This window comes from Lepisma saccharinum, chromosome 4 (assembly GCF_977018435.1).
Source record: "Lepisma saccharinum chromosome 4, izLepSacc3.1, whole genome shotgun sequence".
Taxonomy (NCBI): domain Eukaryota; kingdom Metazoa; phylum Arthropoda; class Insecta; order Zygentoma; family Lepismatidae; genus Lepisma; species Lepisma saccharinum.
Genome location: NC_139232.1, coordinates 78,220,209 through 78,245,537, shown reverse-complemented (window position 1 = coordinate 78,245,537; position 25,329 = coordinate 78,220,209). Strand labels below are relative to the sequence as shown.

Sequence of the window (25,329 nt, the reverse complement as noted above, 5' to 3'; positions counted from 1 at the left end):
AAACATATCTGTTGAGGTACTCTTACAGGTTTTATTTAAACTCCTCAGGATGGTTGCGGGAATGGACCTGGAAATTTATGACCAAATCACACATAAGTACACTTCTATTCCCATCCAGATAGTTTCTTGCACATGATGTTAGGGTGAAGGAAATTACAATGCAATTTTATTTTCTCTAGTCAGTAAAATTAGAATGTTTTGATCGGAATTCTGCGAAGATAATTTATTTCATAATGAAAGGAACTTCATACATTTTCACGTTAATATTACAGAAGCTTCAAAAAAATGTTACTAATGGTATACTTACATTTCCACATTTATCCTTGTGACACCTTTGGGAGCACAAGTGAGTGCCACACTCAAGTACTTTCCCACATGTGTCTCCACACGTTGGGGTCTCCTCCGTGCATGGGAGTTGGAAACTTGACTTGCCGCATGGACATGTACGAGGCTCAGTCCCTGGACAATTCCTACAACTTCCTGGGTGGCAGACCTGCTCGCACCTGTGAAGGCTACAGCTGAGGAGTTTACCACAAACCTGAAACATACACAAGAGGAGTATTCCTGATTGTTTGTGTATTATGTTATGTGATCGTACGTAGGTAGTTTCCGAACACAGGATGTTTGGTGAAAGCAGTGCTTTGAATGACAATTGGGAGGATTATTTAGCTGTGGTCCAATACTCCACCCTCTATAGTAGTCTGGGCAGGCAGACCTCCTTTAATGGGGATGAAGGCACATTGGAATGACATTATTGAAGAAAACAAAATGCCAGGGAGAATTATTTTTCAGGTGGACAAGGTTCCAAAATTTCAAGAGTTAACCAGGGTTGACACTTAAGCAAGTCAATTTAAAATTATATTTGTGCATCTACTCCATTGCTGCTTTCGTGCACTGTTTGGCCCTGAATATGAGATACTGTTCCCCAGCGTATTCCTCTATTGTACGTTGACTGGCCAAAGCATGTTGGAGACACTGAGGACATTATCCCAAATCCAGCTTTAGCCAGCATGCCTTGACTCATCTTTCTAGTGTATATTTAATATTTTAACTACCTGGAATAAACTCCTGAGGTAGGTTACGGAAATGAGGCTGAAATGTCATGGGTTAGGACCACAACACATGTATGCTTTTACTTTATACAGTCAACTCTCGAGACAACGACCTTTCACAGTTCCCAGTAAAAGGGTCATTATTTCGAAGCGGTTGTTATTGGAATTTGCACCAATTTTCAACTTAAACTGAGCTCAAACGGACACAAAGATTCCTAGGAGACGGTAAAACAATTTATCCTGGTAGTTACATGACCTGTTATGCATAGGATGCATGTTGTGAGAAGGAAAATAGAACATGAAAATGTTTTCACAAAAAAAAAGATTTAAAATAATGTTACTTTCTTTCAATTGTGCACAGTCATTGCTCTTCCAGGAAATTCTTACAATTCTAGTTCATGAGAAATCCGTTTGCACCGAGACCTATGGAAAGGGAAACAATCTCTTGCTTATTACAAGCGAAACTCGAAGAATCTTGACACCAGTCAGACTGGCGCCAGCAAAGTCGGGAGATAATCGGGCAGAATTAACATTGGATTTTATACAGGTATACTGGAGCATTGTCTGTTACAAGATTAACTGGTAAGATAAGATCTCTCAGGAGAAACAACACAACCTTCCTAGGCACCAGACAAAAAAAAAGGTAGGGCTGTAAATTTCATTCTGGTTCAGCTGTTTAAAAAATACATAGTAAAAAAGTCACATTCTCTTTGCTTCAACCAACTTCATAGTCACCCCCCCCCCCCCCATTCAAGGGAGCAGTCCAAACTCCTTCCTCGACTTGCATTGTAATCCAGCTTGAAAAAGGAAACGCACGCAACTTGCGATCTGTTTTCACCCATGCATATTCTAGGACACATTAAACAGCGTCGCAGTCGATAATCATTCGGGTATAGAATTGGATTTCACTTTAAACTGTACATTTAGTCCCGATTAGCCCATCAGTCCATAAATGAACTCAAAACAAGTTTATGAAACTTGCACATTTTCAGATATCAAAATGGGAGATCGTTATTTACTACCACGTTAATCGACGATTTAATGTTGTATTTAGGAGTATTCTCGATGTCAAACATCTGCTCCTCCAAACGTTTTCCCCTTGAAGAATGTTTCTTTAAATCGGACTCAGCGTCCATTCCTACATTGAACACTTTTCTTTTCTCTTCCACATCAATGGTTCTGAAGAAAAGCGCATTTCCTTCCAACACTGTGTGCATTTCCTTCCAACATGCTCAGAGTGTTGAGGAAGTTTATTCTTGTCAGATGCAAAATAAAATTTACAGTTTTGCTTATCAGAAGGTGCAGAACATCAAGTTGTTTTAACTCTTGTTCTTATTTCTGGAGATCGAATTTCGTTATCTTCAAATCAAAACAGCTTAGCAAGATTCAAAACAATGACTTTTTGCCTCATGCTGGATGCCTCATTGCTGTTATCGGAAAGCGACAGCTTTGCAGATGCTAGACAAAACACTGGCGCCAGCTGCAGTGTACAACAAGGAGACCGGCTGGAAGTTCGAGCAACAGGTGGTCGAAGAGAAAATCCTCAGCATTTTAAGATAACGCAACTGTCGAAGATGGAACTTCTATCAGCAGTGTGAAGAAGAAAGAAATGACCCTTGCTTTAAGTTTTACTATGCAACAGACAATAATACGGGCAATATTTCCTATGGAGTAAATAGCATTAAAAAAAAAAAATAGGACCTGCATTCTGCAATTATCACATTGCCTCTCTGACATTACCAAGCCCACCAGTAATGTAGAATGAGCTGGGAAGGGAGGGGAGGGGAGGCACACTTTTTTTTGTCTTTGTTAGTTTTCAAGAATGTATCCAGAACTGGTTGCCCCATTTTAAACGTCAAAGGAAAGGAAGAGAGGGTCCACTTCCACTCTCGCCTGTAATCACCCCATGTGCACACACGAGCAAGAAAATCGAGGCTGAAACAATCGTCATTGCTAACCCCCCCCCCACCCTTTCCCCTACACGTTTGCTGAGAGGAAGAGAGAGAGAAGTCACTCAGCCAACGGAACACTTTTTTCGGCAAATATTACGGCATCAGCACAGTTAGGAAAACATACGAAGTGGGAAATGGGAGTTATGATGCACGTACGATCGAAGTAAACTTTTGCAGAAGCTTGGATGACAAATCATTAAGTGGGTTGATGATCTTTAGTTGGCCTATGTGGCTTTGATTATCTCTTAACAGTTTCGCTTTTTTATGAAGTGTTACAGGGAACAAAGAACACGTTTTGAATGAAAGCGGTTACTGGAAGTTGTCGGCTACAAGGCCAAGAGTTGCTCACTCACGGGAAACTGCTGAAATCTAGATCAGAGCTGGACAGATGGTCCAGACTTCCAGGCACCACGCATCTGTATTTTGGAACATTCCTGCGATCTTATCTCTAATTTCTCAAGACAGACTGCAAGTCCCCCCCCCCCTTCCCATACCAACCAGTTTTCAGCAGCTCTTAGGATAAGGAAACAAGTCAAGGTCGATTTAAAATAACATCAGAGCACATTCAATCTTCTCTTTTCGCGTATACAAGAGCAAGCGAAATCACAATGGCAAAACAAGCTTAGCATGTTTGGTAGCGGCTGTCGTGTCTGGGGTAACATTGATGTGCATGGCGAAGGAGAGGGTAGAGGTCAAATGCTATTGGATATCACTCAAGCTTGGTGTGGTGGTGTCCATTTTTAGATCAGACTCACTTGCGAGACATAGAGCGCTCGTAATGGGAATGAGTGTGAATAAAACGAGTGCAAGAAACGTATTTTTCAGCAATTTCCTTCAATTTTTTTCCGAATTTTTCACGGTTCCCAGGAAAAGGGTCGTTACTTCGAGAGGGTCGTTATATCTGCAGTCGTAGAATCAAGAGTTGACTGTATTCCTATAGTATAAATATTATAAAACATTGCCTCTGAATATTATCTTCTGTGCATCTGACAGACAACCCTGCATTACAAATTCAAGTTGTTCTGAGCACTTCCAAGATTTAGGTTCCTCTTTTCTTAGCCCCTCCCCCCCCAACACACTCACACTCACTCACACTCACACTCACTCACACACACTCACACACACTCACTCACACTCACTCACACACTCTCACACACACTCACTCACACACACACACACACTCTCTCACTCACACACTCACACACTCTCTCACTCACACTCACTCACACTCACTCACTCACTCACACTCTCTCACACTCTCTCTCACTCACTCACTCACTCACTCTCACTCACTCACTCACTCACTCACTCACTCACTCACTCACTCACTCTGCAATTTCTACATTCAGTTAAGGACTGAAGAACTGAGCAAAAAATTGATATTTTTAATTGGTGCTTGTAAAACTTTATTTATTTTGCAAGTATAATGTGTATATACAAGAAAAAAGTTCATTCATGCTGCGAAATGTATGTAAATATATATTTAAAACTGAAATATCAATGAACAATTTTTATTTATGATTTGTTGTGTGAATATATTACTATTATAAAGGCACATCAGTGGCATATACTGGTTTAAGAACCTGGGCTATCGCACCATATCATAGTGTTCGAATGGACAAAAATTTACTGGTGGGGTGTTTTTGTTTTTTAACTCATTTGGGGTGGCGGTTTGAAGTGATGTGACTGTGATTAAAAATATATACCTCATAAATAAAACATGGAAATGTACACTGTCAGTAAGGAAAGGATTTCAAGAATTTCATTCTTATTTGCATAAATAAGAGGCCCATATTGTAAAATATTATGTAGGCCTATGTACGAGAATAAAAATAAACTTTCAACCTACCTACTTTCACGATTTTAAGTTCGGGAACTCCTTGTTGGTGCAGTGGTAACGTCGTTGCCTTGAAACGAATGGGTCCCGGGTTCGATACATGGTGGTTTAGATACCACTTTAACTTACCTGTTCATAAAGTGGACATACAAGAAAAATCCACAACGATTTGGAGCTTATTGTCATTCGTAAGCCGAATAGGCAGCTTGTTAATTATGTCCCTCATTTCAGTTCACTACACAACACAGCACATATCATTCACAAAAATACAATCCACTCAATACTGTATTCACACGCTGCCTCTAAATAAACTCCACGCACCAAGACCACTCGACGCGTTCTAGACAAGAACTGGTCCTTGTCATTTCGGTAATTTTTAGATGCACTCATAAACCATTCCCGCTCAGCCAACAATTTACTACTCCCCAGTGTATCTCTAGTTGCTTGAAGGTCAACGACCTCTTTTTCAACTCTTCTGCAAGCGTTTAATGATGTTCTTGTCCCTGCCATGTGACACACTTTCCGCTTGCCTGCGATATTTTGGCTTCAAAATTCATTCCTTGGAAAATTACATGCTGGGAAAAAATGGTTTGCAACATTGACCCAGACTGTTGAGGAAGTTCAGAGGGGTTTTCCCCCGCCATATGCAACCCTGTTCTCTCTCCTGTAACAGTTTAGCTCCACAATTCCCCGATCCTGGGGAAATAACAAGAGAAAAATTGGTTTGCAACATTGATCGCGTGCTCTTTTTGTGGTAGCCCTGTCAAGCTTGCCCATTAACCCCATGGAGTTGCCCACTGACAGGCCACCCGTCTCGCGAATTCAAAGAAAGCGGGCAATGTTTCCAACTCCTCTAAGAAATCTGGTTCATCTTCTTATTGAAATGAACAATTTTATGCACATTTTCTGATAGATATTTTTTCTGTATTTTATTCACCGAATCTGGGCTTCGCAGATAGCCTAGGTAGTCCCGAATATACACCTTTGAGGCACATGTAATACATTTCTTGATTGAGTTGGTCTTTTAAGTCCACTTCATGCACAGTAGGGCAAATTGGAACTGGACCTACAGTTTAAAGTGGGATCCGAACCACTATGTGCTGCCACAGGGTATCGAACCTGGGACTCCTTAATTACAAGCTGATGACGCTACCACTGAGCCATCGGAGAGGCCTTAATACATTTCTGTATCAAATGTTTAATCTTATATATACAGTGGAACATCAATCTTACAATTTTCAGGGGACTAAGCTGGAAAAACTAATAATGCGGGAAAATGTAAAATCAAGAATAATTTAAAACATTTTGCTGTTGGGACCATCAAGGTTGAATGTATAATGCAGGAAAATATAAAATATGGGAATGTAAAATTAAGATTCCCCTGTATATATGTCATACTATGATAGAATTGCCTTTTTCAAAAATCTATGAACATATAATCACTATAGTCGCATACACACCATATGTTTCACATAAATCATTTCACACCACAGTGCCACAGATCACCAGTTACCAAACTAATTGTGTCACAGCGATAATTTTTGCATGTTCCCTTGACTGGTAACAATATTCCAGCAAAAAATATAAACGTCCTACCTTGTCACACTGCCACTGAGGTGAAGAACATGGACGTAAAGTCTTCTGCTGCCCACACATGCACTTCTGATAGCTCTCCTTAGAGCAGGAAGGACAGGCACCTTGGTGGCATGATTCCTGACAAATATGCAGACCACAAGATAGAGTTTTTCCGCACGGGCGTCCGCATGACCAAGATTTTCCTGAACAACGTCTGGACTCTGGTCCTCTCTTCCCACAGTAACATCGAGTCTGGACTGTCTTGGGGCATGGAGGACAAGGGCCTGTAATTATGAATTCAAGACTAGATCAAAGCAAATTAGGAATGCATGTATATTGAAGGATAGTAACAATAGAATGAACAAACATTGAATTTTCACTCATACTGAGTAAAAATCTAAAGATCCCTGTGTATATTGCACCGTACCAAAATGGCACACATAGGGGATGTGGCGTAGGGTCCCACATATTATCAATCTCAGTTATTTTTTAAGTGATGTGATCAGCACCATGCTCCATTTTATTCCTCAGGGTTCCCCACCATACATTCCCCATTCATTTGAGGCTGAGTAAATCCCAGATACACTTTATGCAGGGGTAAGACTGGCAAAATTGGCCACCACAGGAATAGATTGATTGATTTTTTGTTATAAGTCCACTTTACGCACAGAAAGTTTAATCGAAACTGGACCTACAGTTTAAAGTATCACTTGTGCCTCCACTGGGTCTCCCGCATAGCAGTCATATGCCCTACCAACTAGATCACTGAGGTTCGTAAATAGGACGGTCATTCAAAAAATAAGTTACACCTTATTATTGTGAGTCAAGAAACATGTATTAAAATATACAGCGCATCCAAGAGAAAAGAAATAATGTGCACTGTTTTTCCAACAGTTTCTGTAAACACAGTCTGAATGTGGGCCTAAATGTTAGATATATGCTTCTTGTACATAGAGACAGAAAAGAACCATTATTTTAACCCTTAGACATAGGGCTGTTTTTCTCAGGATTTGTCTCCCTCCATATGATTCATGAACAATCTAATATTATTGTGTAATTACTTATTCCTTGCAGCAATGCTAAGGTTATTTTTCAGTGTGAAATTCAAAATTATGAACTACTATAAATAATTTATATCTTTTACATTGATGATACTAGTCACAAATGATACCTCATTTTGTTCATAATCAGGTTATAATGTAAAATAAAATACATGTGTGTGTGTTAGTAATGAGAAGAAACTTACACTGGTCCCCCCCTTTTATTTTTCAATACAAAGTAAATTTGAAAATGTTTCACAGTGCAGGATTTTTCAAGCTGGCTTATACCACTGGAATAATTGTGTAGACTCTAATTCTTACTGTGCATATACATTGTAGAATTTATTACTTCTAATTCATTGCTGATACAAGCACATTTGCATATTTTTAATACATCATTTTGGGAGAATACTCTCTATTTGTTAGACCTATATTCGTAATTAGAAGTAACAAAGATTACAGTTACATGAAATAATTTAGAGAAGTTTAAACACCAGTTACTTAACAATACAGGAAATATTGTACAAAACACTGTCACCATCAACATATTGCTGCATAAAATACTCACCTGGATGACAGAGTAGAAGGCAGCTATGCCCACAATGTGGCTGAAGGGGTCGATTGCATGTCTCCCCACAGGAATGAGGAACTAACCACGGTTGGAATGGAGGATCTTCAGTGTTCCCACAAAAGCAATAGTATCGTGTTGGAATGTCTTCTTCCTTATATTCACTGCGACATTTAGGACTGGAATTAAAAAGAATTAGAGTTGGAAAACTGTTGACTGGAATGGAATAAAAGAAGTAGTCACTACAGCAGGCTGACTATCCCTGCTGTATTTGAGAAAGAGCACTCTTGTATGAATGTGTGGACTGAAGACTGAGCAGTACTGTAACACTGAAAAAGGGGGAGGAGGAGGGAGTGAGTGTTACCGGAGCCTTCATTGGTTGTGTCCGTCTCATCTTATTTGTGAGTACCAGTGTAGTTTGCAGACACATAGTTGGTGAGAAAAAGATGAAACTAGGGCGGAGCCAATATCGATGCCAACGTATCAGTATCTGATCTTACCAGTTTTGCGTGAAAAACTGGAATTTGTGATTATGTAACATGTATTTTGATATTCTGATGTAATTCTTGTACAGAAAAAAAAAACAGTAAATATGCTGACCAAGGCAGTCTATATTTCAGTGTAAAAGAAAAACACTCAACAATTGATGTTTCAACTATATATCAAGGTCTTTGCTTCGGTAATTCCTACCTTCATACACTTCAAATACACACTTTCATGAAATTGTAAGAATACTGTGGTAAATAAATGTTAAATAAGGAAACCAGTAAATGTGATTTTCTTACCAGCACCAGTTACAAATCACACGCCTGCCATCTCCCTGTTCACTAGAAGCATGTCTCTGGAGGGATATGCTGTCCCTCGCCCACTGCTGGATGCACTGAATGTGAAAGCAGCAGAAGCAGGTCTCACAATTCCACACCTGAAATGAAAAAGATAAAAAGAATAGCTTCCCAAACAAGGGATTACATTATAATTCCAGGAATTTACTAAATGTGGTATTATTTACATGTAATTTTACTTGTTTGTGGATAACATAATGGCAAAACATTGTCTGCTGTGACAAGTATGCTTACACACCAAAACAGCAACTGACATATGCCACTGATTTCTTCATCGTCAGGCAACATTAGGAATTATACAACAGATAGGTACAATATTATCTCTAAGTGTTAACAACAAAGCAAAAAAATAAATGTGCTTTTGGGAATTTCTAACATTAGGGGTTGTAGAATGAACCTCTAATATATGTGATAGTGAAAATACTACTAAAGAATCCCTGATTAAGTTACATGATACAATAAAGTTTCAGAGTGAAATGGTGTTTTATCACTCTGAAGTTATTGTAAATTGTTATCCAACACGAACAGTGTTCTTTCTCATTGGGGCTCACCAGTCTCAATGGTGCATTCTGTTCCATATTTGTTTTAATTTTTTTGCCACCTCAAATCTTTCATTCAATTAAAAGGGAGTAAAATAGACAACAAATAATTCAATAAAGGGTACGAACCAAACATTCGGTGCCACTTTAGTAACTCAAGTGTTCTAGTCTTCATTATCACAGTAGAGGGTGGTAGTTTTTCAACAAATTCCAACCACTCAGTATGCAGCAACAAGATCTTGAATTAATGATTGATTCCAATTTTTTGTCGGATGTGCATTTCTGTAAATTTTAAACACCTGTATCTCCTACAAAAAATGTTTCAAGAATATTAAGAGTTTGCATTTTTGTGAAGACCACATGACGAACAAATGTATCAAATTTGAAGAAAATCTGAGATGGCAGGTTACATTTTGACCTTTTTTGTATGATTTGATATGGAATGACTAGAATATTTATTTACAATAATAAACTCAACAGGCTGGCACCCAGTTAGAGAGTTCAGAGATACAGGTTTTCATACATGCTTCAGTGACCGTTATTTGATATTGTTTTCATTACACAGTTTTTAAATTGTATATATGGCATAGAGAACAAATCAATATTTTTGTTACGCTTTTCTAAGGCATTGTAGAGAATACTCATTCCCCAGATAGGGGATTTCTTGACAATGTTTGTTCGTGCTCTATTCACAAAAAAGGTTTGATGATTGGGTCGCGTCTTATTGTTAGGAACGTATAATTTTAATTGTGAGATCCAAAGAGGAGAGCAAAGTTTTCCATTATATATTTTCCAGAGCAGCAGCAGGTCGCAGACTGTCCTTCGATCGTCAAGTCTGTGCAATTGGAGCTCCTCTATTAGATTACTGTACGAATCAAATTTGGGATAAGTACCTTATATATATATACCTTTCATATAACGTAACATTTTTGATTGTACTCGCTCTATTTTTGTAGTCTGTACTATACTGTCAGTGATCCATACAACAGACCTGAATTCAAGTTTTGAGCGCACTAATGAGTAACATAATACCTTAAGTGTTTGGGTGTCTCGAAAGTCTCTGCCCATTCTAATAATGAACCCGGTAAGTTTGTAAGCGTTGCCTATTACTTTGTTAATATAGTGAGTGAAAGTTAGTTTAGAGTCAAAATACATTCCTAGGTCCTTTGCTGTTTCAGATTTTTTTAGATTGGTATTATTAAGTTTATATTGAAAACTTATCGTTCTTTGTTTAGAATAAGTAACGGAATAGCATTTTGCTGCATTAAGAGAAAGACTGTTGCGAAAGCACCACGCACTCAACCTATTTACAATATTTTTTATTCTTTGAAAGAATTTCAGGTCATCTGCAAATAACAGTTTTCTAGAATTAATCAAATGTTCTGGTAAGTCGTTGATTAATAGAAGAAAGAGAAGAGGTCCTATGTTGGACCCTTGAGGTACTCCAGAACGTACTAGAAATTCGCTGGATGTGTGGCCTTTATAAGAAAAACATTGTTTTCTATTCATTAAATATGACGCCATAAGTTTCCTGAGGGGAAGGGAAAAGTTGAAAGTGCCCAATTTACTTAGTAGTACATCATGATTTACAGTGTCAAAGGCTTTGGAAAAATCAGTGTACATTACATCCACCTGCCCCCCCATCATCTAACACCGTGCTTATATAATGCAGTTTCTCGCCAAGGTTTGTTTTTATTGAGCAGTTGGGCAGAAAGCCATGCTGGTATTCAGAAAAAGTTTCTTTGACATGGTTATATATGTGGCAATATAAGATTTGCTCCAATATTTTAGAAGGGGCAGATAAAAGAGCTATAGGATGATGGTTTTGTATGTTTCTGTTCTCCGAGGATTTCGGTACAGCAGTAACTTTCCACCGTTCGGGAAACTGCATAGACGATAATATTGCATTGTAGATAATAAAGAGTGGAATTTTTAAAATGTCTACACATCCTTTGAAGATGTAGGGTGGGATTTTGTCTGGCACAGCCGACTTCTAGGCTTTAATTTTTTTACAGCTGCTTCAATTTCAGACATACTGATTATCTGGGATGTTGAGTGAATCTAACGTTTTGCACTCTGTGTGTCCCGCCATGATCTCGAGGTTGTACTTTGCCATATTGTTTGCGTACACAGATTGAAAGTATTTCGCAAATTCATCAACGACGGTATTCAGGTTTAATATGGGCTCATTGTTTGAAGAAACTGGAAACTGTTTGTTTTGCCTGTTGTGATTTATGTACGACCAGAAAAGTGACGGGTCACTTTGAATATTGCTTTCAATGTCGAACAAGTAATTATTATGGGCCGCTGATATTTCTTTTTTGATTGCTTTTCTGAGTTCTTTAAATTTGTTGGCAAGGTGAACTGGGTTACCTACATTTTGTTTCCATTTTTGGTGGTGGTGAGACTTGGCTTTTATTTTTTTAATTATATTGTCGGTAAACCAGCATGGATATTTAGGAGGGGTTATGCATCTTAAGGGGATGCACGCGTCAAATGCTTCGTATATTATGTTGTAAAACATATCTGTCATTTCGTTTACGTTATCACAGAGTTTTAGTGTATCCCAGTTAACGACCGATACTTTGTTAAAGTCAGCTTTTTTGAAATTGTACGAGAGGGTATATGAATGTTTCGTTTTTGACGGAAACACGAAATAACACACTGTAATGTTCATTTTTCATGTTCTTGAAAGGTGTGAGGTTCATTTTCCTACAATGTTTTGTCACGAAATGAAGCGAAATAAACTCAAATATGAAATTTAGAGTTTATTTACCAAATTGACAATTTCTGAAGTCTAGATTATCCTGTGAGTTATGCAAATCACAGAAAATGGATTAATTCTGTTGCAAATTTTTTTAGAAAAAATCGACACATACAAAGGAATGAACTTAATACGCTGATAACTACATAAATAGACTATTAGAAGGGATTTTTTTAATGATAGTTTGCAAAATATCAGCAGTCATGTTTATTTACAGCTTAATGATTGACACTATTTAGGGTTAACATGATTAGTATTTTGTATATTTTACACAAAATTTCTGCTTTCCTTGCCTATAAAAAGTATTGAATTTTAAATCAATAAATGTGTTTACATATTACATTTCCTTTTGTATTAGCTTCACTACATATATTTCATTTCCTTCTTTAGAGCCTAATAAACACAATTCAATGATTACGTGATTAATGTACTTTCACCAAACTTGATTCCGATATCTACAAATTCAATATGTACTTTATTCTATAAATTATTTCTTTAAAGTAATCTAAATAAGTGATTTTTTTAATCAATTTAAAAAAGAATTAAATCTTGATGTCAATCGTGATTTGAATCAACCTTATTTAAAGCAATCCACCTTGAAAAAGACTGAGAAGCTGAGACAAGAACAGAAAAGGATGAATGCTCAAACACTGCTAAGTGCTACAACCAAACATATGAAGAAGGCTGTTCACATGTTGTTGCCACTCTCAAGTTTATTCCTTAGTTCTTCAAATCTTATTAAGAAAGCTCAATTTGTTCAGTTTTTGTGGTAGTGGTTACTGTACTGCACGTACATTTGCTAATTCTTGTGTAGCTTTTCTGTAGCATAGGGGTTCACAGCAGACAGCAAAAATGCCACGTTGACTCTGCTAAGAAAGGCCAACATTCGGCAAGCACAGAAAATGTAACAGCTTAAATCACGTCGGAAAAGAAGAACACATTGTGCATGTATCTACATGTGAGTGCTTGTGTATTCTGCATGTATGTGTGGATGTAATCACACACAAGACAACAACTTTGATTTGATTAGACCTAAAAAGAACTGGAATGAACATGCAGTGAATAAATACCTACTTACAGCATCTTGTCTCTTCACCGAGGCAATGCAGATGAGGCATGTTGTGGCCCCTGAAAGGAAAGTTTCCTCCAGAAATCTCCGAGTTCTTCCCAAATCTTCAGTTTTTCCTCCAGAGAAGTTGTAAATATTTAAAACTTTATCTGCAATCAAGATCCAAATTCAAAAATAGATTACAAGATTATTTGTTCAGAAGAGTTTCTTTAAGCTCAGAAGAGTTAATCGGGACTGGGTCTACAGTTTATACTTTGCAGATTTAGATTTAATTGGCTTTCTCAGACATTTATTTGCAAATCAGAAATGTCATATATTAGCGTTAAAAACAATAAATTAATAACACATTTGGCTACTTGGGAGTCAAAATTGTGAAATGCAAAAAATGTGGCCTTGTGTTTCTAATTTATGTAAGTCAAAGAAATATATCACAGCTTATCATGTTAATCTCTCACAATGAAAAATTCTTAAAATAGAAGTAACATGAAAGAAATACGTGTATAGTGGTATATGTACTAATATTCAAACTGAAGTATACGTAAGTTGAGTAATGCACTGTTTAAAAGATTTTTAACATTAGTTACCACAACACAATCATCTGCTTTGAGAGCTGAATAACTTTTCTATTCTTCACTGCTGAACAAGTAAAGTCATGTGCAAACATATCAGGAATGTTATTGGCAATTTATTATTCACACCTTTGACCTTAATGAGAAATGATAATACAAAGCATAATAATAATAGTTTTTATGTAAATTAATAAGACAAGATTGGCTATGTTCTGAGCTGATAGAGAAAATAAACTTCCATGTAACACCTTTTACAGCGAGGAACTGAACACCTTTCTACATGCTATTCTCCAGTGGCGATGCTACATAAAGGGCAGCTAGGGCACTGCCCCACAACAATTTTAACATAAAAAGTTCATCTGAAGAGACTATCGGTATATACGCGTAAATATTTTTTTTCCCCTCAACCCCTACGTTGCTGCAACCAGACTTACAGGGTATGCACCCTGTGCGAGGCTAATATATTTCTCCGTCCTGTTGGAGAGAGTTCAATCTCGGCTCTGCCCCGGAGACGTGACGTCACTGACTGATCCAAACATTTACAGCATCGGCAAGGGACGGTCCCCTCACAATGGAAAAGCGCAAAATTCGTAGCCGCCTCTGGGCAGGGAACGAGGTGCCCTGCCCATTCATGTTTGCCTCCTTCACCGTTCAGTGTTTCCAACGCTTGGCAGGCAGTTCATTCGTTCTTCCAGCCTGCAGCAATAAGATAGAAAAAAATCCCTCGAATGCTTTTCTTCGCACTTGTTCCAGCGACCTGAAAAGTTGACAACACTTTTTATTGCACAAACTAGTCCCTTGTATTTTTAAAAAGATCCTCCTTTCTTCCCATTGTAATACGGATTTGGATTTGAGTTAGTGTGTGAGTTTGCGTTGCGTTCCGTCTGTGCGTATTGGTCGCTTATGAAATAATTCGCGATTTTATAGTTACTGTACGTGTTAATTTATTTGTGTAATTGTGTCTGTGTTCCAGCAACTTGACATGCAGAATATCTTCGTAAGCATAAACGAACTTTTTGGGGGTACATGGCCAATGTAAAATGTTGTAACTGAACTTAACGCTGCATCATCTTCCTAGTTAGTCATTGATATTAGTGGATACTTGGTGAATATGACATTGAATCATGTAGAAACTTTAATATCTACGCCTTTCAATTCATTGACAATGGAAGAGAAACTGCAGTGTAACATTTTTCTAATCATTCCAGTATCTACCCAAAGTTTAGTTACTGCAAGCGTATAGGGTTCCGACGTCAATATTCGAGTTTTTTTTTTATTCATGTAATTTGTTCCATATGTTGCTGATTTTTCGTATTCCTACGTAGTGAGTATTTAATGCTCTTTGGAGAGATATCTTGATCAGAATGTTAATTTTATTCCAAATTGTTCGAACAATTTACTTACTCCATATCAAGGAACTCCCCTCAAAAACCTTAAAGAGGAATATAGAGGTAAACTGCCCCCCTCTCCACCCAAAAGAAAAATGTGCCCTGCCTGACTGAAAAGGCACGCGCCGCCCCTGCTATTCTCAAGGTTAAACGTACAAAAATCTCTCCAATAGTAAGTGTTCAGGAATGAGTTATTTCTAGTGCATGATTTGGGCATATTTTTTGATTCATATAATGTTATTAGGGGCAAAAATTCTGTAAAATTTTATATTTTATTGGATTTGATTGTAAATTAGTTTTAACTGTAGTTATACTATGTTGTTACACTGTCATAAAGTTTAGCATTATTTTATGTATTAACATTAACATTCTTGTTAACATTTGTGTGTATTATTAACATTATCTTTGTGTATATTATCTCCAACATAAATGGGACTTCGGTGCTGTGATGGACAAATGAATAAATGAAAAGCTAATTACATAAAGAATGCAAAAACTTACCTCATGGTCAAAATAATCTATTTGATGACAAGAAAACAAACCATGGAAGTCAAATTACTCCTATTATCTTAGAGAAATATATACTAAATTTCTTACCTAAAATGGTGTCATTTTCAAGCTCATCTTCTTCCTCCGATGACTCATAATCAGTCTGGCTCTTCAAGTGCTTCTGAATGGATGACTCCATGGCAGTCTTGGCTTGAAGGAACTTTTGGTAGCCCACATTCTTATCAGGAGCATTTGTGCTTGCTTGACCTCTGCCTCCCCTCCATGCATTCGGAACCACTCTGCCATCTCCAGCTGCACTTGGTCCTCTCGCTCTAGACCCTCCTCTCGTCCCTCTGCCAAATCTATTCCCTGAAGCCATGCTTTTATTACTTCAATCAGCCATTTCACTGCAACAAATAAAATTAGTGACTAGTAGTGGTTATTGCTGTAGTGAACTCCTGTGTATCTAAATGGTTTCCCAAGAAATAAATCCTCATTTGGGCCTGTCTATATATTCCGGATGGGACAATTCTTCACTTTGTTAATTTTTAAAACAACAATATTATTTCTTTTTTATAATTACAATTTAAGATATGAATTGGTATGCACTTATATTATGTGTATATAATAATAATTTATGATTTAAATGTAAATACCTGTTTTCATAATTTTTAATACTTTTCGGGAAGGGACAAAATTTGACCATCCCCTAACTGCGTAAACTGACAAAAAGGAAAATTCAGCCAAACCAGATAACATACTCAAATATCCTTTAATGGAACTAAACTACATACAACAGCTTACATTTGGTCACCTTTGGTTTGGTGTAATTAGTTAAAATAAGAAAAGTACATCAATTTTAAATTCTTCCGGAAGGGACTTTTCCGGACGGAACAAAATTTCTACATTAAAGTTAAGGGCATAATGTTAACTCTCTGCTTGACATAATTTCTAATTTCGGTAATTTAATAATAAATTATTCATAATTGTAATAGATTTAAATATTTTAATAATTGTAATTGAATAATTATTAAAAATAATTAAAATTTAAAAAAAAATAATAATTAATGAAAAATTTGAACTGCATGCCATGAAGCATATAAATTTAAGCTTCTAACAAGACATCAAGTGGAAAGCTAATGATTCGAGATGTGATTATTGGGGTTGGAAGAATGTTTTTAATATCTTGAACTGTTTTAGAGGTAGAGAGAGCATTTTAATATTTTGGCGAAAATCACATGTGAGAAATGATGCCCAAGGTGTCATCTTTGGCAGCCTGTATCTCCGACCAGGAATTTTTGTGGACAAAACAAAAAAAAAATATGGGTTTCTTACTTAACATATGTTTAATTCAATAACATTTGTGACTATGAAGGTAAGATTTTTTCTTTGCCTGCCTGAATTGATATGGATTATGACAAATATATTTTCGGGAGCAAGGGAGTACTGTGTGTCTTTCAAAGATACATTGGAATCTCATGATACATCTTCAGGTTACATTTTCTAATGGCATATTTCATTATAATTACAAAGTATGAAGATACTATTAGGTACAACAACTAATAATGCATGTATATAAAAAAAAATTTAAGCATTATTATTTTTGTTAAACACTTTAGTAATGTGTTATTAATTTTTTTTTGTAACGTGAATGGTGAACAATTTCAAAGTTGGCACGCACACAACCTTCAATGAAACAAATGAGGTGGGGCCTGTAAAATCTCTTCAAACCTGCCATATGACATAGTAGTAGCAACAGTCCATATCCAAGATGTGGGTGGGATTCAAAGGGGGATCCATATGTGTCGTGCTCATCTATTGGAAGCATTTAGAGCATCGTTTCTCAACCTGTGGGGTGTGAATCAATGTTAGACTAGAGTAAATTAGTCTTTTAAATCACTATACCTGCCGCAAAATTAGTTTGGTATTGACGCTTGAGAAGCACGTGGAGAAAGCAAGTCTATGTCACTGCGGGAGGGTGGGTTGCTGGCATGCGAGCCAATCAAAATCTTCCAAGTGCTTCACCCAAGCCCTGGTTACCTAGCAACAGAAAACGTTTATCTCGGTGTTGCCGCTTAACGGGTGATTCTTCCTGCGCTCACATTTCATGTTGTTGGAAGAGGACGTGTTGTTTGTTTGTTGCGTTGCTGTGATATTTTAACCGGTTCGTTTGTTTAGTGTTTATTGAATTTAGAGTATTCTTTGTTGTATGTAGGGTGTTGTTTTAGTGTGTTATTTTTTGTACATAATTTTCTGTGTTCTGCTTGAATGTGTCGTGAGCTTGTGTGAAGAATGTCAAGCACAGGAGGCAATACTCGAGACAATGTACCAAAGAGGCCATGCACTAAAAGAAAAAGGAATTCCTCTCAAAGGCCAAACGCGGGAGATGGTTTGTTCTGAGCGCAAATAATTTGAGCAAGAGAAAAACAATGGAGGTCCAATCATTTCTGTAAATAAAGCTCTGGACAGAACTGCTGCTGTTGTCGGCGTGTCTAAGAACACTATTGTTACCATAGGAAAAGAAAAATAAAATGTGGTAGAAATAAATAAATAAATGTGAGGCTTCAAAACTGGGAAAGCCCAGGAAAGAAGAGGAATATCAGTAAATCCATAACAAATTTAGATACCTTTCAGCAAGACACTATTCGTCGCCATATTTACTCTTATTATAGGAGGAAGATCATCCCACTGTTGGGAAACTGCACGTTTCGTTGAAAGGTTTGGGACTTTTTCAAGGTGGGAAAACGTCTTTAAGGACAGTCATAAAATCTCTGGGATTCTCATACAAAAAAATTAATGGACCCAAAGTAAAGTAAAGTATGGAGGCATATAGGGGTGTGGAGGTAGGGCTCCACACATTCTCGACCTAGGCCATATTATGGAGATGCTGCGGTTCACCAACCGCCTTTACCCCAGGTACTCACTCGGGCTGATTCGACCACGGAGCCACTCAGGATATTTGATTGATTGATTTGTTGTTTTAAGTCCACTTTATGCACAGAAAGGCTAATCGATACTGGTCCTACAGTTTAAAATTAAGAACCGAACCACTGTGCCATGTGCCTCCACCGGGTATCGAACCCGGGACTCCTTGATTACAAGGCGACGATGTTACCACTATGCCATCGGGGAGGCCTGCTAGGGGTATTTGAAAAAGTTTTACAAACCACCATGGGTCTCCTGCGTGAAAGTCAGACATCCCACCAACTGGACTTTGTGCAATTCAGTTTCGGTATAATTGAAAGATGGCCAGACTTTAACGGCGACTTTGGAAAGAAATGATTATTGAAAGTGTATATATTCAATATTTTCAGAATGGATTGAAAAGGTAATGGATTGAAAAGGTAATGAAAAGGTAACCTGTATACAATGCTCGTTTCGTTAATTCGTTCATGTTGTAAGGGAAATGGAAATGAAGAGAGAAAACAATAACACATTTCATCATTGATGTTCCTCTTCATAACATGTTTTCCTCGACACAGCGTCAGACAGCTGTCCTGCGTACCGTGCCGCATGATATGGCAACACCGTGACGTGTGTTCCTTCAGCTCTCAAACTAATTTTGTGGCAGGTATAAGCCTATTTACCTCTCTAGAATGAAGTATTTTGTTTAAGCGAGAGGGCATTTTAAAGTAATCGATGTTAGCCAAAAAAAAGATCATAAACTGTATGCACACACCTAAAAGTAATTCTGCCGGTGCTTGTGCTGGCCCAAGTTCCTTTTGTTTTATTACGATTTTATCATGCTACGAATGCAATTTTTACATGGTTCGATTTCGATGTACATCTGTTAACACATACTGCGGAGTTTTAGAGATTACTGGAGGTTTTATTCAATATATGCTTTCGTGGTTAGGTTTGGTTCCCTTAGCATTAAAATAAAGACCCTAAATGTATTCTATTGAGGTTCCGATTTACTTCTACATTCATTCCCATGCTTCTACGATATATTCACTGTCGCTTGTCAATGGAGAATATCTTGTCCATCAGAAGTGAGTAAGGTAATTTTCAAGTTGTTTTTTTCAACATAAATAACTTGGTAAATTTCTTATGTCAGTCAAACGGATTTCTTCAAATTTACAGGAGAAATTACTTACCGAATGCAGTTTCTTTATAGTTGTGAAAGTTCGGGAAAGTGTTTTCTCGGATTGTTCATTGAATTTTGCCGGTAAATCATGTATTTCTCGATATAAATGTGTGACCGATGCACACAAGCTGTAGTATCCATCTCCTTCCAGCCGGATGTTGCCTGTGTGTGATGACGTAATCCCGGTCAGTGTTTCCAAACACGTGTTTTTGTAACTGAAGAAGGTACGTTTCTGCAAATGGTTTGTCTTGCTATGTGTCAATGGTTTGTGGGGCTATGCGAGAATGGAGTGTGGGGCTACGCATTTTTTCTAAACCAATTTTTAACTATTGTAACCTAAACGTGACCCAACCTAACCTAACCTTACCGGAAATGGTTTGTGGGGCTATGTATGAATGGTTCGTGGGGCTATGCGTCAATGGTTTGTGGGGCTACGTAAGCATTTTTGGGTGCAGTGGGGTGTAAACACTGCATGCCGAGTACGGTAGTGAAACTGTGCCCGCCATTTTGAGTGTTACCGAAGGGAAAAAGAAACGGAAGAAAACTTACTAGAGATGTCTCAAATAGAACTTATTTCCGTGAAATAAGCAAAATGCTACCTTCAACAATGTTTCTCAATGCGGTAACATTATATTATAAGGGAAACGGATTTCTTCAAATTTACAGGAGAAATTACTTACGGAAATCTTTTCTGTAGCGTTGTGGAAGTTCGTGAATGTAGTTTTGATCCTTTTTAATGCGAAAACATGTTGTTTACTGCGAAAATCTCTGTCCGATACGCTGTTTCTGCTGCCACCATTTCCTTTCTGCATAAGAGTTCAATGCTCCATGTGTTGAGATAGGCAACCCCATAGTCAGTGTTTCAGCCTTGCCGTGTTTTCACTAGAACATGACTTATCTAGTATTTTTTTTTTTAACTATGCTCGCATAACCGAACTTGACCTAACCTTACGGAAAATAGTTTTTGGGGCTAACGTGAATGGATTTTGGGACTAACGTCAATGGTTTGCAACGTATTAGCATAATTTTAAATCCGGGCACGAAAGTATGTATTTTCCGGTGAACGAGGTTGCAAAACTGCAAAAATCGACAAAACACTCGCACAACGTGCCCTGAACCAGTATGCTATCGCCTGACATAATGTGTTACAGAATCGAAATAACAAGTAACTGTAATTACTCGGAAATGTTAGAAATAGACATTATATTAGTTAGAAATTCATTATTTCTCCTTAGGAAATGTTCCGCATTCCAAAATAGTACGTTAGCAATGTAAAAAAGTGTGAAATATATGATTTATAGGTGTTTCCCTTATAAAGGGTATTTCATAAAGAGTGATACTTTTTTAATTTTTTAAAAAAAATAAACCACTCAACATATCAAAGTAAATTGTGCTTTATTTTGAAGCTTAGACATTGCAGTTATGTTCTGAACAAAATATCGTTCAAATGTCCACCATGGCTTTGAACACACTGACTCACACGATGGCTCCACTGATCCTGATTTCAGTGGAAAAATCATCTTCTCAGACGAGGTGCATTGTTGTCTTAGTGGATTCGTCAATATGCAAAATTGTCGTTATTGGAGCGAGAAGAACCCACAAGTGGTCCATGAGGTGCCATTGCATTCAGAAAAACGCACTGTGTGGTGCGGTTTATGACGTGGCGGCGTCATTGGACCTTATTTCTTTCGAGATGATGAGAGAAGAACCGTTACCATCAATGGCAACCGCTACAAATTCATGTTACACGAATTTCTGTGGCCAGAACTTGAGACCATAGATATTGAAAACATGTGGTTCCAGCAGGATGGCGCTACGTGCCACACAGCTCATGCTACGCTCGATTTGGTGAGGGAGAAGTTTGGCGACCGGATCATCTCAAGACGTGGATGTGTGAATTGGCCGCCACGGTCGTGTGATTTAACACCCATGGATTTTTTCTTTGGGGCTACATCAAAGCCCAGGTCTATGCTGACAAGCCACGAACTTTGGAACATTTGGAGGCGAACATTCGTCAGGCTATCGCAGACATAACGCCACTAATGTTGGACAGAGTGATTAACAATTGGAGCCATCGTGTGCGTCAGTGTGTTCAAAGACGTGGTGGACATTTGAACGATATTTTGTTCAGAACATAACTGCAATGTCTAAACTTCAAAATAAAGCACAATTTACTTTGATACGTTGAGTGGTTTATTTTTTATTCAAATTTTAAAAAGTATCACTCTTAATGAAGACCCTATACTATAATAGTACCGAAATTTACCAATAACTTGTTTTAGAGTCCAAACAGTGCTCATTACTTTAAGGAAGGTTCAAATTTCGTGTGACAATGATTTCCAAAATTATACGATTATTATTCTTTGTGCATAAGTAAAAATCGAGAAATTTTGAAAATGCCTGTGTACCATAATCAATTCGGAATTAAACAATCGGAACTTGGGCCCACAAAACTGCCACAATTCAGGTGATGTTTATGCTTAAAGGAGGCAAATATTGGCTAGACTCTAGTTTACATCCTTCTTGCCCACTCCTTCTTACCCGTTTACATCTTTCTTGCGCACTCCTTGTTGCCCGTTTACAAAACCGTGTTAGACAGCCGGCGCTCCGGCATCCGTAGGGAAGTTAGTTTTTGTTTTTACACTTTATCACTAACCATTCACGGGAACGAGGTATGCCTACAAGGTTAGGTTAGGCCTGTTACGTTAGGTTCCATTAGCACTCATTTCACCCCTAAATATGTGCTTCATCATCGAAAAATGTCCTCAGTACGTTCAATCACGCATATCCGGACATCGGTTTTTCTCGATTTTCTCCTCCAGGAAATTTTTCCTCGCCTTGGGATTTCCTTTGTTGAATTCCTTATAAAATAACCTTTCCAACGATATATGACACGTATTCCTTAGGAAAAGGACGTAAACTAGAATCTTACCCAAATATTTCACTTAAACATTTTTTCCTTCTCTTACAACTCTATGAAAAGTTGCTACCGTCATACGTGTCTCTACTGCATCAAAGAGCATTTATGTATAACTATTCTACTTTTACAAATCTTACCAAGCCAGGAAAGAAACATTAATCATTAATACCTGTAATGCTTTCCGGGCATTCACAAATTCACATTGAACACATTTGTTTCTGAAAATTTTCGTCACCAAATACCCATAACTAATCTGTGCTCATACACCAGTCCGACCAGTGTTGCCAACAGCCCGAGAGAAAAACGGGCTAAAACGCACCCAAAATGGAGCTAAAATTCACATCCAAGGGGCTAGATCATGGCCGTAGGCAGGAAAAAATTTCGGGGGGGGGGGGGGTTCATTCATAATTGTTCCCATGGGCGTCGCCAGTAATTTGAATATTAGAAATAATAACAATAATTGCACAATAATGATTAAAATTTCATAATAATAAAACAATTTTATTCCATAATAATAATAATAATACTAATAATAATTATTATATTATTGTTATATCCTTGAGGGGGCTTACTCAATCCAACAGATGAGTGAATATCCAGCACATTTTTTTTTTTTTTTTTTTTTTTTACGTTTCATACAGTGTGTACTGAAATGCACAATTATTATACTTCGTCATTAAACTTTAGGTACCTTCAAGAGAAAAGCTTTAAAAGTTAGATGGAAATTTTATTCATAAAGTTTTTGTTGTTTGACTTTAAAATTAAATTTTTGGAATTTTGAAAACTGTGGAACCAGTTATTCTTTTTAAAAACTTAGCCTGGTGCATGGATTGTAACCTCAATCGCGAACGTAATTCGCTATGAAACTGGAGATCCTAGGTTTAAACTTCTATCAAGGGGGATTTTCGACTTTATCGGACAGGTAATTGCTGCCACACCAGTTTTAAGCCATCCGATTGGTTGACGCGAACTCGTTGTTCATTGGTGGACACATTAATGACGTGCTGCCTTGCATTAATGACGTACTGCCTCTTGCTGGAAGCGTGAATGAATCTTTAAACTTCAATTGTGTTTTGTTTGAGGTAAAAGCCGTTAACAAACAACAAGAAAGAAGTCCGTTTCGGATTTGGAGCTCCACGTTGTTTAGAGAATAGGAATTTACACGAAGCATCAACGATCCTTCGGGGAAAAAATAACATAAAATACTTGCTGGACCTAAAATATAAGTGAGTAATACTATTCTTGTTTGCATTATATCAAAGTTTTATTGGTTTGGAGGAATAGGACATGATCTAATTGTTACTTGCTTTCCTCGACTGGATTCTGTGGAACAGCCAATCAGAGCAAAGTTTTGCCATGTGAAGATAATCTGTGAGTGTGCAAAGGAGCGCTTTTGTCTGTGGTTTCCGAGTTTTACTCCAGCAATGTATAACGTATACAGCATGAAAAGAGCGTTAAGTTACACCATCTATGCTGAGTGCACGGTGTTTACATTTGAAACAACTAAAATATTCTTCCATACGTGTACAGTAAACGTTGCAAAGTATGTATTTAAGCAGCGCCATTGTTTTGTACCTAATAACGTTTTATGCGAAACGTTATTCCTCTCGGTTCAGTAGTTATCGGCTTTTAAAAATGTGAAGTGATACATTGTTTACATCTCACCATGCTTGTAGCATAGAGGAGTTAAGGAGTAGAGGATTACCCCACATTTAAACCTCGCTGCGCTTTGAAATTGCATTTCCATCGGTGGCCAGTAGATGGCGCGGCCGTCTTCTTTTGCTGTTTCCAGCACAAATTGGGGGGAGAGCTCTTTCGGTGACAGTCACGTGGGTTTCAAACGTCCTTATTGGTCAGATCTCTTGTATCCCATCAAGGCTGTTACCAATGGCAAGGGCTTCCTTTTTCGCTGGTTCCCTTCCAAGCACCGCTGTTAGGGGTGGGGTGAAGAGATGGGATGGGTGATGCGTTTCCGCCACCGCAAAGTTCTTCGGAATCTTTTACTCGAAAGTAAGGTTGCCTTTCCTATGCAATTAACAGATTCTTTGAGTGTTTATTTGAAGGCGAAATTGGGAATGTAAAATGTAGGCATTTTCAACTGGCGCCTGAATTTTCAAATTCAGTTCTCAAAAAACTTTTTTTAAAAAATATTTCAACTTCGCTTGTGGAAATTTTCATTACCACTTTTGAAATAACGAGTACAGTGTGTGGGCCTCCCCGATGGCTCAGTGGTAGCGTCGTCGCCTTGTAATCAAGGGGTTCCGGGTTCGATACTCGGTGGAGCTACAAGTGGTTCGGATCCCACTTTAAACTGTAGGTCTAGTCCCGATTGGCCTGAGCAAAAAGAAAAAAATAATAGCTCATAACTGAAGTACAAACGGGGGGCGGCGAATTCCATGCACCCGCGCAACAATCATTTCTTGACTGCAACAATCTTTACTCGGCCTTGCCGCACAAGAAATGAAAATGAACTGAATAGCGTGAAATTCAAATAATTTTTGTTTCACTTTGCTCGAAATAAAATCGTTTCTTTAAGATAGGGTGACCATTCGTCTCGTTTTGACCGGGAGAGTCCCGTTTCATAGGCGTGTCCCAGTTGTCCCGTCGACATTATACAAGAAACACTATTTGTCCCGTT

The 25,329-nt window shown here is 37.8% G+C and overlaps 1 protein-coding gene across 3 annotated transcripts in view; it reads right to left on the bottom strand.

Moving 5' to 3' along the window:
- LOC145986616 (NF-X1-type zinc finger protein NFXL1) overlaps window positions 1–22,967 on the bottom strand; it is a 56,170-nt gene extending 33,203 nt beyond the window's left edge. The window contains exons 1-7 of one of the 3 annotated variants that reach the window (XM_083120836.1): window positions 22,861–22,967; window positions 15,793–16,091; window positions 13,248–13,387; window positions 8,810–8,946; window positions 8,025–8,203; window positions 6,438–6,700; window positions 308–538 (exon numbers count right to left, since the gene is read on the bottom strand). In XM_083120836.1, coding sequence (XP_082976962.1) covers window positions 308–538; window positions 6,438–6,700; window positions 8,025–8,203; window positions 8,810–8,946; window positions 13,248–13,387; window positions 15,793–16,063 — 1,221 coding nt within the window. In that variant the 5' untranslated portion in view covers window positions 16,064–16,091; window positions 22,861–22,967. Of the gene's footprint in view, window positions 1–307; window positions 539–6,437; window positions 6,701–8,024; window positions 8,204–8,809; window positions 8,947–13,247; window positions 13,388–15,792; window positions 16,092–19,363; window positions 19,382–22,828 lie in introns of those variants that run through there. The other 2 variants (XM_083120837.1, XM_083120838.1) reach the window with 2 other exon arrangements.
- Window positions 22,968–25,329: the final 2,362 nt, after the last annotated feature.